The 18,048-nt window shown below is 45.9% G+C and overlaps 1 protein-coding gene across 2 annotated transcripts in view; it reads right to left on the reverse strand.

Moving 5' to 3' along the window:
* Positions 1 to 14,573: 14,573 nt before the first annotated feature.
* The window catches only part of SIDT1 (SID1 transmembrane family member 1), a 131,532-nt gene continuing 128,057 nt past the window's right edge, over positions 14,574 to 18,048 (reverse strand). For both annotated transcript variants that reach the window (XM_073617456.1, XM_073617457.1), the window contains one exon: positions 14,574 to 16,152. In XM_073617456.1, coding sequence (XP_073473557.1) covers positions 16,090 to 16,152 — 63 coding nt within the window. In that variant the 3' untranslated portion in view covers positions 14,574 to 16,089. The remainder of the gene's footprint in view (positions 16,153 to 18,048) is intronic.

The raw sequence follows: 18,048 nt of genomic DNA on the forward strand, positions 1-18,048 counted from the left end.
TCGGAGGACATCATTAATAAATTCCTGGAAAACTGCCGGGGCGTTACAAAGGCCAAAAGGCATTATGAGATACTCATAATGGCCTGTTCTGGTATTAAACGCAGTTTTCCACTCGTTGCCCTCTTTAATCCTCACGAGATTGTAAGCCCCTCTTAGATCAAGCTTAGTGAAAACCGTTGCTCCCTTGAGGCGGTCAAATAACTCTGTAATCAACGGGATCGGGTAGGCATTCTTAATCGTGAAACAATTGAGACCCCTATAATCAATACAAGGTCTCAGTTCACCGCTCCTCTTCTTCACAAAGAAGAAACCAGTACCAGCAGGAGAAGAGAATTTGCGGATGAAACCCCAAGAAAGTGCATCTGCAACATACTCCTCCATGGATTTTTCCTCCCAAGAGCGTCAAAGGGTAAACCCGGCCACGAGAGGGAGTGGCACCAATTTGAATGTCAATTGCACAATCATACGGCCGGTGTGGAGGCAAACTACCGGCTTGACCTTTGTCAAAGACATCGCTAAAATCACGGTACTCCTCTGGCAGGGAGGAGAGTGAAGAGGTACACAGGACCTTGGCTATCTTCCGGAAGCATGTTTCACTGCATTGTGGTGACCAGGAGAGCACCTCAGCACGGAGCCAATCAAAAGAGGGGTTGTGCCTCTGTAACCAAGGATAACCAATAACCAGCGGAAACTTAGGAGAGGAAATCACTTGGAATTGGATTATCTCATGGTGAAGAGCCCCTACGGCCATGGACAATGGAACCGTCTCATGAGTCACATGGGCAGGATGTAGAGGTCTCCCGTCAAGAGCCTCAATGGCAAATGGAGTGTCACGCAGCTGCAGTTTAGTCGAGTGCTTTGATACACAGGCAGCATCAATGAACAGGCCTGCAGCCCCAGAGTCGATTAGAGCCTGTATCACGATAGACGACTTAGCCCAAGAAAGGGTGACTGAAACCAGGGGCTTATCCTTCTGGATAACTGGCGACGATATACCACCTAAGGTCTGTCCATGACAGGACCTCAAGGTTCGGGTGTTCCCAGGACGGGTAGGACAATACTTCAAAAAGTGACCTGCCTGGCCACAATAAAGGCACAATCTCTCCCTCCTCCTAAAGGCTCTCTCATCCGCAGAGAGGCGCGTGAAGCCCAAGTGCATGGGTTCATCTTCACTGACCGACTCAGTACCAGGAGGTGAGAGAGGCACGGGTGGGACTGCAAAGCTCAGAGGCAAACGTACAGGAGGCTTCTGAAAGCGCTCCTTAAAAGAAAGTCTCTCTGAGTCTGGAGTCAATGAGGATGGCAAACGAGATCAAGCTCTCCAGCTCAGTGGGTATATCTCAGGCTGCTATCTCATCCTTGATGGAATCCGAGAGCCCATGAGAAAAAGCAGCCACGATGGCCTCATTGTTCCATGCAATCTCTGCTGCCAGAGTACGGAACTCAATGGCATAGTCGGCAATAGCTCTCGTACTCTGATGGACATGAGGCACTTGGCGGCAGAAGCAGAGCGTTCGGGAACGTCAAATATCCTTTTAAAGGAGGCCACAAACTCAGGGTAATTTAAGACAACAGGTTTTTGTGTTTCCCATAGAGGGTTAGCCCAGGCCAAGGCTCTCTCAGAAAGCAAAGATATCACAAACCCTTCTGTCCTGCTTCTGTCCATGGGAAATGCCTGGGGCAGCATCTCAAAGTATATCTCAACTTGGTTGAGAAACCCTCTGCATTGAACTGGATTGCCCCCAAATCGCTAGAGAAGCGGGGCGGAACCAGACATACCTCTTATAGAGGAAATTCTCAAGGTGAGAGCCTGCACAGAGACTGGCGCAGCAGCAGGGATGGCCTGCAACTCAGGTTGTACCGGAGCAGCCACAGTGGGGGATTTCAGGTGAGCTGTGCGACTCAGGAGCGTTTGTAACACCATTGCAAACTGATCCATGCGGTGATCTTGTTCATCCAATCTGGAAAAAATATTACCAACAAGTGGATTGACTGTATCTTCTGAATTCATGGCCTTCGCCTACTGTCAGAAACCATGAACCAGACCGAGACAGAAGTACAGTAAAATCACACTTGTTTATTAATAAAAAGGTAAATAGAGTAAGCGTAGTCAAAGCATAGAGTAGAGTAACCGGATCGGGTAGTCAGCCAAGCCAGAGTTCAGTAACCAGATCGGGTAATCAGCCAAGCCAGAGTTCAGTAACCAGATCGGGTAATCAGCCAGGCCAGAAGTCAGGGATCCAAGTAGAGGAACAGCAAGCAGGATAAGGAGCCAGAAGGGATGTCAGCAAAGCCAGTCTTTAAACAGGAACGCAGGGGATGGTTTCTTGTGATGTGACCAAGGCGAAGGCAGGAATGAAGTGAGCTGGAGATCATTAAGTAGGCGGGACTGACGAGCAAAGCCACAACAGCTGGTTAACTGTGGAGAGAGATGAGAGCTGGCAATTAGCCGACAGCTGAGCGGCCAGCTCAGAGAAGAAAGGGCTGAGCCAGCCCTGACACTCCGTGAGTTATCGTGATTCTTCCCCAACCATTGTCTGTAGAAGCCCCTTACGTGTCTGATGCTCCCTGTACTTTGATTCTCACCACCTTTGGATTCTTCTATTCTGATCTTCCTACTTGATTAACTGTCTGCTGTATGACTCTCACCCTCTCCTCTCATTACTGTTCCCTCTGGAAGCGCTGAGCTGCCTCCTGACCCCTCCGTGCCTGACTTCTAAAAGCTGTCTCTTTTCATGCAAAGTGAGCTTTCAGCCCCCCACTGCAATAATCTTTTACAAGGCTTGTGTAAACACTGTGAAGTAACGGAGGTGTCAGATGGCAGGCAGAAAAGGTGCACTCTGTTTTATATGTGTTTAGAGCAGGGGTAGATATGGTGTTTCTAAAGTCAGCAGAAATGAGAAAATCTCTTGGTGTATGTACAATGCACCATCACAAGGGACAAAGGAGAGCTTAAATAGCTGAATGCAGAATTCACTAATGTGTGAGGTGTCTGCAAAATGAAATCACCCTCCACCATGATTGGCAATAGACTGGGGACTAACTGGGTGCTGTGCTCTGCCCACATCCTAATCCTCTGGTCTCTTTAGTGGGCAGGGCCGGACTGGGAATAACATCCAGCCCTGGAAAAAATTTCATACCAGCCCCACAGCATTATTATACCACCGCAACAGCATAACGTCATTGATTTCTTGTTCATGAAAGGGAAAACCATAAAATGCACATTTGAAGAGTGTATTATATATAGATAAGACAGATATGAAATCACATAGGGCTTAATATATATATATATAAGCAAATTCCAGTTAAAAGTGGTAAGTGATCAATCATCAAGGGGGACCCCAGGAACTCAGAACGTGGGAGGGGGGGGGAACCACCTTCCGCAGAAAGAATACACTAAGGTAAGGGGGGGTGGGTTACTGATATAAGGCTGTGCTTTATATCGGTGCCCCCTTACATTATCGTATTCACTCCCCCCTTACATCAGTGACCCCCCCCTTCAGACTGGCCTAGCGGTGCTGTCACTGACCTCCTCTCAGGTGCACCGTCCCGGCGGTGCTCCCACTCTTGACTCCTCTGCAGACTCCCTCAGAGACTGCAGACATGATACAGGAGATGGTCAGAGACTGCAGACATGATACAGGAGCTCAATGCAGCCTCACCAGTGCCCATCAAATGCAGCCTCACCAGAGCCCATCAAATGCAGCCTCATCAGTACCAATCAAATGCAGCCTCACTGTGCCCATCAATGCAGCCTCACTGTGCCCATCAATGCAGCCTCACTGTGCCCATCAATGCAGTCTCACTGTGCCCATCAAATGCAGTCTCACTGTGCCCAGGAATGCAGCTTTACTGTGCCCATCATTGCAGCCCCTCCTGTGCCCCATGGCCCAGTCAGCAGTCCCTGTCTGTGGGAAGGTGTGTTGTTGATGCTCGGTACGGTACCTTGCATGCCAGCAGGATATCCATGATGGCCAACAGCAGGCAGGGTCTGTTCTCGTTTTGGATGGGGACAGTGCTCCTTTTGAGGATCTGTTTGCTGTGAGATGGAGTGGTCCCTGGCCACCTGCACCTTCAGCCATCCTCATTTTCCGGCCCCAGTCAGCCTGTCCTCTGGTCCTGGGGAAGTGGAGAGCACTGGGTGGGAGCTGGAAAGAAGGAGCAGAGAGTACTGGCGGGGTTGGAGAGCACATGGGTGGGGGCAAAGAGCAGGGGGGAGTGGAGATCACAGGGATGGGGAGCGGAGAGCGCTGGGGGGGGACTTGAGAGCACTGGGGGTCCAAAAAGAACAGAGGTGGAGAGCACTGTGGGGGCTAAGAGTGTGGGGTGGCGAAGAGCACTGGGGGAGGGGCAGAAAAACAGAGGTGGAGAGCACTGGGGGATACAAAGAGCAGGGGGAAGTGGAGAGCAATGGGGGGAGCTTGAAAGCACCAGTGGGGGAGGGGCAGAAAAACAGGGGTGGAGAGCACTGGGGGGTACAAAGAGCAGGGGGGAGTGGAGAGCAATGGGGGGAGCTTGAAAGCACCAGTGGGGGCCAGAAAGAACAGGGGTGGAAAGCACGGGGGACTGGAGAGCACTGGCGGGGGTTGGAGAGCACATGGGTGGGGGCAAAATGCAGGGGGGAGTGGAGAGTACAGGGGTGGGGAGAGGAGAGTGCTGGGGGGGAAGCTTGAGAGCACTGGAGGGGGAGCCAAAAAAAAACAGGGGTGGAGAGCACGGGGGCAAAGAGCACGGGGGGGGGCTGGAGAGCGATGGGTGGAGCTTGAGAGCACCAGGGGGGGACCGAAAACAGGGGTGCGGAGAATGGGGGGCTGGAGAGCACTGTGGGGGGCGGAGAGCACTGGGGTGGGGGCTGGAGAGTGATGGGGAGAGCTGAAGAGCACTGGGGGGGGGGAGAAAGAACATGGGTGGAGAGCACTGGGGGAGTGAAGAGCACTGGGATGGTGGCTAGAGTAGGATGGGGAGAGCTGGAGAGCAGGGGGGGCAGAAAAAACACGGGTGGAGAGAACTGTGAGGGGGGGGGGCTGGAGAGTGTGGTGAGTTGAGGAGAGCATGGGGGGGAGCCAGGGAGCACAAGGAGAACTGGGGGGGGGGCAGTAAAAGAAGTTGGATAGGAGGATCGGCGGGGGGGCGCATATAGAGGAAATTAGCTTTCTATATTCCTCCATGCAGCCGCTGAATACTTGATTCCCCTCCTCCCCCTCCTGCAAGTATTCAGCGGCTGCATGGAGGAATATAGAAAGCTAATTTCCTCTATATGCACCCCCCCGCCGATCCTCCTATACAGGCACACAGGGCGGACTGTACGGGCAGGCATCTACTGGATCCCTCTCTCCTGCTCCTGTGTGTCACGGAGCTGGCTGGGTCTGTGTTCGGCGGCCGCGCTGTAACATGGTCCCGCCCCCCTAGACCGGCTCGTGTGATAGGCGGAACACTGATTCTATCCACTATCACACAAGCCGGTCTAGGGGGGCGGGACCGTGTTACAGCGCGGCCGCCGAACACATATCCAGCCAGCTCCGTGACACACAGGAGCAGGAGGGGAGCACTGCAGCCGCAACTCAGGCGGCCTACCGGGAAATCTCCCGGTATCCCGGTAGGCCAGTCCGGCCCTGTTAGTGGGTGCTGTGCTTTGCCCACATCCTAATCCTTTGGACTCTTTGCTGGGTGCTGTGCTCTGCCCACATGCTAATCCTCTGGTCTCTTTGCTGGGTGCTGTGTTCTGCCCACATCCTAATCCTCTGGTCTCTTTGCTGGGTGCCGTGCTCTGCCCACATCCTAATCCTTTGGTCTCTTTGCTGGGTGCTGTGTTCTGCCAACATCCTAATACTCTGGTCTCCTTGGGTGGGTGCTGTGTTCTGCCCACATTCTAATCCTCTGGTCTCCTTGCTGGGTGCTATGTTCTGCCCACATTCTAATCCTCTGGTCTCCTTGCTGGGTGGTGTGTTCTGCCCACATTCTAATCCTCTGGTCTCTTTGCTGGGTGCCGTGCTCTGCCCACATCCTAATCCTTTGGTCTCTTTGCTGGGTGCTGTGTTCTGCCAACATCCTAATACTCTGGTCTCCTTGGGTGGGTGCTGTGTTCTGCCCACATTCTAATCCTCTGGTCTCCTTGGTGGGTGCTGTGTTCTGCTCACATTCTAATCCTCCGATCTCCTTGCTGGGTGGTGTGCTCTGCCCACATTCTAATCCTCCAGTCTCCTTTCTGGGTGCTGTGCTCTGCCCACATTCTAATCCTCCGATCTCCTTGCTGGGTGCTGTGCTCTGCCCACATTCTAATCCTCCGGTCTCCTTGATGGGTGCTGTGCACTGCTCTGTCCACATCCTAATCCTCCGGTCTCCTTGCTGGGTGCTGTGCTCTGCCCACATTCTAATCCTTTGGTCTCCTTGCTGGGTGCTGTGCTCTGCCCACATTCTAATTCTCCGGTCTCCTTGATGGGTGCTGTGCACTGCTCTGTCCACATCCTAATCCTCCAGTCTCCTTGCTGGATGCTGTGCTCTGCCCACATTCTAATCCTCTGGTCTCCTTGCTGGGTGCTGTGCACTGCCCACATTCTAATCCTCTGGTCTCCTTGATGGGTGCTGTGCACTGCTCTGTCCAGCAAGGAGACCAGAGGATTAGGATGTGGGCAGAGCACAGCACCCAGCAGGGAGACCAGAGGATTAGAATGTGGGCAGAGCACAGCACCCAGCAGGGCACCTGATGTAAGGAGGGGCTCTCTGGGGACCCTGATGTACGTAGGGAGGTTCTCTGGGGACCCAATCAATCAATAACAAACCATGGGATCCGCACTCAGATATGTAACGTTTATACATACATATACGCACACGTACGAACGTATATTATATACATGCGTATGCTCGCCCAATCATATGACTTTCTTTACTTCGCTATGGGCTCTAGCCCCAGATCTTTTGTAGACCTAGCAACGCCCCTGACGTAAAGTAAGGGTTATTAAGGGGTTAAACAGAGGAATATTTAATAAAAAACCTGTTTTACTTGACAGGTTGCTTTAAACTGACTTACGGTACTTCATCTGCAAATCGAAGTTCATCCCTTTGATCCGGTAGATGTATAAACAGAAAGATACAAAAAGAAACAATGTTTCTTTTTATCTTTCTGTTTTAGCGGCTGAACATGGTTGTTGATTTGCCTGGCTCCTTTTTTTCTTTTTTTTTACCGCTCCAATTGCGGTACTTCAGTTTACACTCCAGCTGTCGACAGGGGTATTCCACTGACAGCTGAATAAGTCATTGGTTGTTAAGGACACGGTGGCCCAGCTCCTTAGCAACTAATTGCCGGCTTTTTTAAATTTCAGCTGTCAGTGGGGGATTCCTGCTAACATCTGAAAGGACCAAGCCTGACATTATCGGTTCCAGGTATCTAAGCATTTTCACGAATACTGATACTTGTGCAAATGCTTAGTATTGGCACCGATACCTGAGCAGCGGATTGCCGTGAAAATTTGCAAAAGTGTGAGTGAAACTTCAGTTTTCTTAAACAGGCTAATGGTAAAACATTCCATGAAAAAAATCAAGTGTTTTTTAATGGCATAGCCATAGACTGCTTAGCGAGTAGAGCTGTATGATTAATCGTTAAGATTTAAAAATGGCGATCTTTTTCCCTTCCTAATCTTCAAAACAGCATGTCACGATTCTTTCTAACAAGTGCAGAGAATTCTCACAGCTGGAAAAAAAAAAAAAAAATCCAGGCAGCCTGCCAAGTTTTATCACAACACACAATAAGTCGAAACAAAGTATCTTTTGGTTCTTTCCGGCGTGTAAATGAGGAAAGTTTAACCATTTAAAGACCAAACCTTTTCTGACATTTGTTGCTTACAAGTAAAAATCATTATTTTCTGCTAGAAAATTACTTGGAACACCTACGTTTTTAGCAGGGACCCTAGAGAATAAAATGGTGGTTACAATACTTTGTCACACCGTATTTGTGCAGCGGTCTTTCAAACGCAATTTAAAAAAAAATATATATATACTTTAATGAATTAAAAAAAGCTTTTGTATAATGTGAAAGATGTTACACCGTGAGAATCGTGATCTTTATTTCATTCTCATTTTAGCCAGAATTGCGCAGCTCTATTAGGGAGCGGTGGGAAGATGTCCATGATGACGCAAGAAGTCGGCAGCAAAAACGCAAAGGACGGATGCAAATATAGACAGAGTGCGAACCCTCGAATGCTCAGATCGAAGACTGAGTGTGTGATGGAGGGCAGAAGAATTGAACATGAACAGGGAAACAGTGTGGAAGGTTCTAACAGAGGATTTGGGAATGAGAAAGATTTCCACAAAGATGGTGCCTCGAATCTTGACAGCAGATCAAAAAGAACATCATCTTCATCCGATCTTTTGAAGAATGCTGAGGGGTTTGATAGAGTTATTACCAGTCCATATCGGGAATTAAATTGTCACACCTTGTAATTTACCCAAATAGTTTTTGGTAAAATAAAAAACAAAAGATATATTTGCAGCAAGTAAATAGATAACCAACATGTCAAGCCCATGAAACCACACCAAATTTCTGTACCCAAGATTTTCCAGGTGATGCTTTAAAAAGCCTCTACGGGTCATCAGTTTAGAGCGAACCATGAATAATGGGCCTAGAATTATTGCTTGAGTGTAACTTTTTTTTTTTTTTTTTACATTTTTTTTATAGCACCTTTGGATGTTGGACTTCTACATGGCTGCCTCAATGTAAGGGTTTCATAGTAATTGAGGCGATGTGTTGGCTTATAATAAGGTAGTTCTCAGCCTGGAAATGTGCACCTCTTCCACAGGAACACACACACAATAATTCAATTCAAAAACTGAAACTCCATATACTGTATTATATACAGTAGATTCATTACACACATAGTCATATATGTCAAGCATTTCTTTCTTTTAATTCTGATGATTATGGCTTACAGCTAGTGACAACCCAAAATTCAGTATTTCAGAAAATTAGAATATTGTGAAAAAGTTGAATATTGTAAACTCATGGGGGGGTTATTTACGTAAAGGCAAATCCACTTTGCACTACAAGTACACTTGGAAGTGCAGTCGCTGTAGATCTGAGGGGGACATGCAAGGAAAATAAAAAACAGCATTTTTGCTTGCACATGATTGGATGATAAAATTAGCAGAGCTTCCACTCATTTCAGATCTTCCCCTCAGATCTACAGCGACTGCACGTGTAGTGCAAAGTGGATTTGCCTTTAGTAAATAACCCCCACGGTGTCACACTCTCTAATCGGTTGATTAACTCAAAACACCTGTAAAGGTTTCCTGAGCCTTTAAATGGTCTCTCAGTCTGGATCAGTAGGTTACACAATCATAGGGAAGACTGCTGACTTGATAGTTGTCCAGAAGATAGTCGTTGACACCCTCCACAAGGAGGGCAAGTCACAAAAGGTCATTGCTAAAGAAACTGGCTGTTCACAGAGTGCTGTATCCAAGCATATTAATAAAAAGTTGAGTGGAAGGAAAAAGTGTGGTAGAAAAAGGTGCACAAGCAACAGGGATAACCATAGCCTTGAGAGGATTGTGAAGCAAATGTCATTCAAGAATTTGGGGGAGATTCAAAAGTAGCGGACTACGGCTGGTATCAGTGCTTCAAGAGCCACCATATACAGACGTTGCCAGGACATGGGCTACAACTGTCGCATTCCTTGTGTCATGCCACTCCTGAACTGGAGACAAAGTCAGAAGCGTCTTACCTGGGCTAAGGAGAAAAAGGACTGGATTGTTGCTCAGTGGTCCAAAGTCCTTTTTTCAGATGAAAGCAAATTTTGCATTTTATATGGAAATCAAGGTCCCAGAGTCCGGAGGAAGAGTGGAGAGGCACAGAATTCAAGTGACATGAGGTCCAGTGTGAAGTTTCCACAGTGAGCGATGATTTGGGGAGCCATGTCATCTGCTGGTGTTGGTCCTCTGTGTTTTATCAAGTCCAAAGTCAGAGCAGCCCTCTACCAGGAAAACCAAATTCTAGAGCACTTCATGCTTCCCTCTGCTGACCAGCTTTATGGAGATGCGGATTTCATTTTCCAGCAGGACTTGGCACCTGCCCACAAAACTGCCAATACCTGGTTTATTGATCATGGTATCACTATGCACGATTGGCCAGCAAACTCTCCTGACCAAAACCCCATAGAGAATCTGTGGGGTATTGTCAAGAGGAAGATGAGAGACCCCAGACCCAACAATACAGACGGGCTGAAGGCCGCTATTAAAGCAACCATAACACCTCAGCAGTGCCACAGGCTAATCTCCTCCATGCCACGCTACAGTAATTCATGCAAAAGGACCCCCAACCAAGTTATGAAGTGCATACTAAACTGTAAATGGACATACTTTTCAGTAAACCAACATTTCTGTATTAAAAATCACTTTTTTATTGGTCTTATGTAATATTCCAATTTTCTGAGATACTGAGTCTTGGGTTTTCACTCGCTGTAAGCCATAATCGTCATAATTAAAAGAAAGAAGTGCTTGAAATACATCACTTCTGGACCACCGACTGTATATATACGTCATTACTTTGATGTTATATACCGGGGTTATGGCAGCAGATAGCTGCTATAACCCCAGTATATTTTTACATAGTGGTTCATCTTCCTTCAGATAAAAGTGGTCCCGGCGGTGGGTTCGCCACGGGATCTCTTTTATGGGTGGCGGGAGGGGTAACCCTCCCGATCTGACCTTTTGGACTGATGAGCAGGAGGCCGAGTGAGGGCAAGATGACCCCCACTCGACTCTATGCCCTTGGAGGACCTGAGCAACATCAAACGTCATTTCTGCCTGCCGGCCTTAAAGGGCCCTTTTTTTTTTTGTGTGTGTGTGTAAACATAAAATTACTTTTTTTTTTTTTTTTTTTTTTTTTTTTTTGCTTTTAAGTGTAAATGTGGGATCTGAGGTCTTTTTGACCCCAAATCTCACATTAAAGAGGTCCTGTCCTGTTATTTATATAAGGTATGTTTACATTACTTGTAATATGAATAACAGAGGAAGAAAAAAGGTTAAAGGGACAGTGTAAAAATAAAAAGTAAAATAAATAAGAAAAAAAAAATGTAAAGCTCTGCATTCACGCACAGAAGCAAACGCATACGGAAGTCGTGCCCCCATATGTAAACAGTGTTCAAACCACACATGTGAGGTATGACAGTGAACGTTAGAGGGAGAGCAATAATTCTGGCACTGGACCTCTTCTGTAACTCTCAACAGGTAACCTGTAAAAAAAATGTAAAGTCGCTCATTGAGATTTTAAGTAGCATAGTTTGTCATCATTTCAAGCACGTGTGCAATTTTAAAGCATGACATGTTAGGTATCAATTTACTTGGTGTAACATCATCTTTCACATTATAGAAAAAAATTATTAAAAAAAAAAAAAAAAAAAGAGTACTGCTTCCAAAAAATTGCGTTTTGTAAGACCGCTGTGCAAATACGGTGTGACATAAAGTATTGTAATGATCTCCATTTTATTCTCTAGGGTCTCTGCTAAAAAAAAATTATATATATATATATATATATATATATATATATATATATATATATATATATATATATATATATATATATATATATATATATATATATATATATATATATATATATGTGTGTGTTTTGGGGTTCTAAGTAATATTCTAAGTAATTTTCTAGCAAAAAATACTGATTTTAACTTGTAAAAAACAAATGTCAGAAATAGGCCTGGTCCTTAAGTGTTTAAATAAAATTTGAGTTTCACTTTTTGAATTGAATTACTGAAATACATTTACTTTTTGATGATATTCTAATTTTTTGAGATGCACCTGTTGCCAGCTGTTTTTTTTTTTTTTTTTCAAGATTTGTTGACATTTGAGGAGAGGACAAGCCCCTGCTTGGCCTTTGTACTCGGTGAGCCGAGGGAGCTTCAGGAAATAATCACAGGCCTTTATGGAGATGGCTTTGTGCACTGAGGCACAGTCATGCTGGAACAGAAAATTACATTTTTTTTACTTACCTGTAAAATCCCTTTCTTGGAGGACCTTACAGGAAACAGGGGAGTTCGTTCTCAGACTACTGGGGTATGCTCCCCCTCCAGGTGCAAATAGCAAAGCATGGCACCACCCACCATAAATCCTCCCACTCCCAGCACTGCCTCAGTTTTGTGAGCAAGCAGTATTAGAGTAAATCCAATCCCATTTACCTAATCGTACATTATTCAAATGGTGGCCTGTGACAACCGACAAAACCAGACTGAGGTCCCAAAGAGATAGCAGGGAGCGTACTCGTGGAACAATGTGAGCCACCCCTTGCACAAATGCTCTGATTAAAGAATCCAAAGCCAACAGTCTCTAAAAGAGCACTGCCAAAGCAGAAACTTCTATTTACAGCACTCAGGGCTGGGGGCTTGTCTAGTCCTAACTGAAGAAAGGATAACACCCACGGCACAAAGTATTTCTTGGGATAAAGCTTTCCCTTGTTGCACCAATTGGGGATTACCACTGCACTTGGAAAACGCAATCAGAAGAATCTGCAAGACTCCTGTCCCTCAGGACTTGGGCTTCAACAGCAAAGCTGTCAAAGTCAGCGACCGTGAAGCAGGGTGAAACACAGGACCTTGAGAGAAAAAGTCTGGTTAAGCCCACAGTCTACTAGGAGTAACTATGTCAAAGGATAATGCTCTCCTGGGCCAATTTAGCTCAGGTAGAGACCAAGACCTAAACATCTTCTGGTGATCTCCCTGCAGGTTCTTACAGATATCTGCTAGCTGTTCCAACACTGTGGAAAAATCAGCTGAGAATTCCTTCCTTGACACTAAGCTCCCCAAGGTCAGAGCCCCTGAAGGAGTTGGTGAGAAACCGGATGTTGCCCGAGCCCCAGAGCTGGTAGGCTGCCCTTCAAGAGAAATTGTGGACGGAACACTTTCTTGTGATATAAGAGAGTGTAGTCCACCTGCTCCTGATCTGCCAAGCCTGCAAAGTCTACAAGGGAGCACAATGCTTAAATTACTGAGTAAGATCATCAATAAGGAGGGAGGGGTAGTCTCCCAGTGTCCCATTACCTGTGGGCTTTGGGGCCCCTTGTTGCACCGTGGCCTGTGCTGTAGGAGCTCTGCAATACATGTCCTGCTCAGCTGGTATCCTAAGCAAAGAAGGGGTACAGAAGCAATGGTCAAGCTCTAAAGAATCAGTGTCCTTAGTGCATCTGACAGGGTGTCCCATCAAGTAGCCAATTGCACTACATGGCATCTAGTGGTGCTGAACCAGCCTGGACCCACATCTCCTTCAGGGGTGGCTGGGACCCCCACACAAAATAAGAACACTTACAGACACGCTGCAGAGATGAAAACTGACTCAATGTTAACCTTAAAGCTGGATACACACTACAATTTTCTGTAGATTTTTTTTCCTTCAGATTTACCAAAACCATATAATATGAGGTCAAACCTTAAGAGTTTCAATTTGTATGCAATCAGGCAGGCCCTTGCACTACATGGTTTTGGTAAATCTAAAGGAAATCAGACAACAAAAGTTGTATAGTGTGTATGGGGTCTTAAGCCTCGTACACACAGTACTATTGTTTTACCAACCGGGAGTCTGATTTTTGTCAAAAGGGCGTGTGCCAGGATCTTGTCTTGCATACTAACGGTACACAATTGTCGTGCCACAAACACGAACATAGTGACGTACTACGAGGAATTTCAGCTCTTGAGCGCCACCCTTTGGGCCCCTTCTGCTAATTTCGTGTTTGGTGAGCAATGATTCCGAGCATGCGTGTTTGTACTTTCGACTTTTGTGTGACGGATTTGTGTGCGGACCATACGAAAATCAAGCCATTGCCCGCCATATGAGGTCAAACCTTAAGAGTTTCAATTTGTATGCAATCAGGCAGGCCCTTGCACTACATGGTTTTGGCCGAAAATTGGACAACTGTCAAAAGGAGCTTACTAACGGTAAGATTTTAGGACAACAGTCTGTCAACAGACAATCCCCTGCCAACAACTGTACCGTGTGTACGAGGCTTCAGAGTAAGCATACCCTTCAGGATCTTTAGGAACTGGGCCTTGTCGTAGCAGACCCTGGACCTGTAAAACACCCCATCAGATAACTCATGGTGGACACTAGCAAAAAACTGAGGCAAAGTTTAGAAATGGGAGGGGTTATGTTGGGTGGTATCAAGCTTTGCTATTTGCCAGTGTCCTATCACTTGGAGGTGGTCCTAACCCAGTAGTCTTAAGAATTAACTCTCCTGCGCCCTGTGAATCACAATTTTAAAAAAAATGGTCTTCCCCCAAACTGGTACCACAAGGTTGGAAATCTGCAACTGTCTAAGACGTCTTTGTATGTTGTAGTATTGAACCCGTGCAATGGAGAAGGTCCACATACTTTTGGCCTTACAAATTATAACAAACTGTTAGTTTTCATTCCCAATCAGTGACGTCATGATATTTGGATTCCCCAACGATGACCCTTGTCAGTTTGTATCCCTCAACGGTGACACAATAATACTTGGTATTCCGGAGCAAGGCACTGATATTTGGAGTCCCTGATGTGTTACTTTGCTAAACAAGCCAGTAATGACAAAAATACAAAGCTGATATTTTTCAGTCTTTATGTAACATCATTGGTAATAATTTTAACGCATTCAGAATTGATAAAAGTGCTGTTATATTGACACTATCGGGTACAACAAGCTTAGGCAACCTGCGGCTCTCTGGCAGCTGTGGAACTACCTGAAATGTTAGCATTCTGGAGCACACAGCTCCATAAAAACACAGCTCCACAGCCTGCACTCCACAGAGTTGGCAGGAGTCAAGTAGACTAGAAAAAGCCAATGTGTTTTGTGGCCCAAAAAAAAACACCCCCTTCATCAGCACCTGAAATGCTGGCAGTGACCGAGGATAAAACTGGACTTTCTTTGCAAGCAGCATAGTAGAGATCTTGGCTTTTGGGTCCCTGGGGCCCCTAGCAGACAGCACCTGATGTGTTTGAGAGCTGGATTTAAAAAGAGAAAGAAGCGGTTTCTGCTCCTTTCACTGCTGGCTTTTTAAGCCCTGCTGAAGGAGTGTTGAGTCCACAAAACGTGTTGGCTTTTTTTTTTTTTTTTCATTTACAAAAAAAAAAAAAATATTAGTTCTGTGGTGCTCCTTTCTACATTTCTTACAATGCCGTTTTGCTCCTTTCTACATTTCTTACAATGCCATTAACTTGAACTGGCTTAGCTATCACTATATTGGCACAATTCTGCAACCGAAGAAGTAAAAAACATCAGGTTTTCAGATTCCAGTTCCTTGGCAAGACACAACGCATTTTGAGGCCTTGTTGAAAAATATACAAATCACATTTGAATAAATTACTTAGACAACAACAAATTCAGCCTTAGTTGGCGGCAGCAGCAGCATGGCACTGGAGAGTTAATGCAAGACTGACCGACGTGCATTGGAGATCACAGATCTTGTAAGACAAATACACATTACAATAAAATAGATTTTAAAAAAAACTATTCTTGGCACAAAGGGCCAACGGTCCTTTCCAGAGTTCCTGGTATTAAAATATCCAACCTTTTTTCTGGCTTGTTTTGCCAGTGGGAAAATAAATAAACTACTTTCATGAGCTGCAGTCCTGGCAGCTTCTTGAGACTCCAATTGACTGGCCATCTTCAGCAGCTGGAGGGTGTTGAGAATTCAACGTAAGCAAGGAGCCATGTTATCACTGCAATTTAAAAAAAAAATTGCCAAATGCGATCAGCTCTTCGGAAGTTCGCCCATTTCCGGTTGGATGGTGAATGCTCCACTGGGCTCACGTTTAGAGTTTTTGACTTTGGTGGGAGGCAGTGGTGTTCAGTACATGAGTTGTGCACGAAGACTGTGGTGGCCCAGTCTGACTTAAAGATGGCACTATACCAACACGGAAACAGTGTGGCATTATCAGGCAGCATTTGAGTGGTTTGTTCTTCTGAACTGGTGGGCTGAGAGGACAAGTCCGCCTCTCCTGTTTCCGCTCTGCCACTTTCCTCTTGCTCTGGAGGGGTGATAATTTTCTGCGGTCTTGGACGCAGGCTTCACTGCATGCCGATGGCAACCGAAGGAAGAAAGGAGACAATGCCATTTCTCCCTAAAAGACAGGAATTTTGTCTCTCCGAACCTCATCCAGATCATCATCCAATGTGAGCAGAACCTGGAGATAGAACCACATAACACAGCTGTTTAAACTGGTCATGACCAGAGGACATGGAAGCTTAGATACCCAGGCCAAAGTTAGCAGCATTAGCATGGGTTGGTTAACTTGACGATCACTCTATGACTACATTCCTTCTAGTTTAAGTGGTTCTAATGGCATTGCATTAAGGTAAAAAACCTTCTGTGTGCAGCCCCCCCAAATCCCCCCTTATACTCACCTGAGCCTGAGGGAGGGGCCAGCCGGGTGCCTCGGTACTCTACTAGAGAGTCCTCTGCCTTGATGCAAGCAGTGGGCTGGCTCTTGGGAGAAATTATGCAAAATCAAAATGTCTTGATGGGCAGATGTCTTTTTAAAGGAGTGGACATTCCTAGGCAGGCTGTATTTGCATGCAGGCCACCCTAGGTAATGCTCACGTGTGATGCTGAGCCTCCATAATTGAAGGACCTGAAATCCAATGAATGAAAGAGCGAGGCCAGGGACAATCAGACTGGGAAGGAAAGGGCTTGATGATGATGATGATGGTGGACATCCTCCAGCCAGAAAAGGAGGCGGGCTCTATCTGACTTGCTGCAGCTTCTAAAGCACATTGTGAGAAGCTCACGGTGTGCAGTGAAATCAGAGTAAGTCATTTCAGTATAGAAGAGGAGCCGGTACAAAACTAATGCCCCGTACACAGTCGAATATCCGACAGAAAAAGTCAGATGGGAGCTTTTGGTCGGATATTCCGACCGTGTGTATTCCCCATCGGACTTCTTCTTTCGGCATTTCCGACGGACTTAGATAGAGAACATGTTCTAAATTTTTCCGTCGGAGGTTATCCCGTTGGCAAGTCCGACCGTGTGTACACAGCATAAAGGGGAGGCTGGAGGTCAGATTTTAAACACAAAGTTCCCTGCTCTATGACTAATTTGCCTAACTAAATAATTGTTATATTTTTAAAAGTCATATAGGGCTTGTATTTGATACATTGTTTATAACAAAAAAAAAAACCTGTTTATAATAGGCTAACAAATGCCCAAATTGAAAAAAAATGTTTTTTTTTTTTTAAATGCTGTAATTGTAGCTGATGATTACATTATTAAACACTGCCACCTTGAGACTACAATGGAATATGCAGGCTGAAGCCTTTTTTTTTTTTTTTTTTTTAAGCCCAACTGAAGTCTGGAAATGTGCCCCCTCCCCTCTTGTTCCAGTGCTCTAGAGTGGCAGAGCTGATTGGTGGCCACACCCTCTCATTACAGATGTCTTCACACCGACTTGAACATCTAAGGAAGACAGAGTTCATCCCTAACGCGTTTGACCAGGTCTGTTGAATTACAGACTGCACAAGGCAGTATTGGTCAGACTCTGGCACCTCATTGCACTGCACAGTCCTATTTAATCACGCTGCACAACTGCTACAGGAAAGTGGAGGTAAAATTAGGAAAATTGAAGCTATTTTTACAATGTCTATCAAACTGAATATCTACTTCAACTACAAAAAATCTTATGGGGCCCAACTGTCTCGGATCGCATGGGCAAGTGTGAATTTATGAGTATTCTTAGCTGTCCTCTACTGTTCTGTGTGCTCCTGTAGACGATAATAGCTGTAGACTCTGGGCATTTTCTAATATGGACCAACCCTTTAGGCCATGCATTTATCTCCTGAGGATAATAATTCATATCCACTGCAGGAACCAACTTCCTGTTCTGCTGCTATATAATTATATCTAATGATAGCCGGTTTGTTACGTGTACTGAGTGCCAAATTTCCTCAAACCCTCCAGGCTCCTCTCCTCCCTGTTGTGCCTTATGGAGCTGCTGTCCAGACACATGGTCAGAGGTCACCAGAGGGTTGACCAATCAACTGCCTGATTTTACACACCATCTCCCAGCTCCTGAGTGTGTGGTGTG

This window comes from Aquarana catesbeiana, linkage group LG02 (genome assembly GCF_042186555.1).
Source record: "Aquarana catesbeiana isolate 2022-GZ linkage group LG02, ASM4218655v1, whole genome shotgun sequence".
Taxonomy (NCBI): domain Eukaryota; kingdom Metazoa; phylum Chordata; class Amphibia; order Anura; family Ranidae; genus Aquarana; species Aquarana catesbeiana.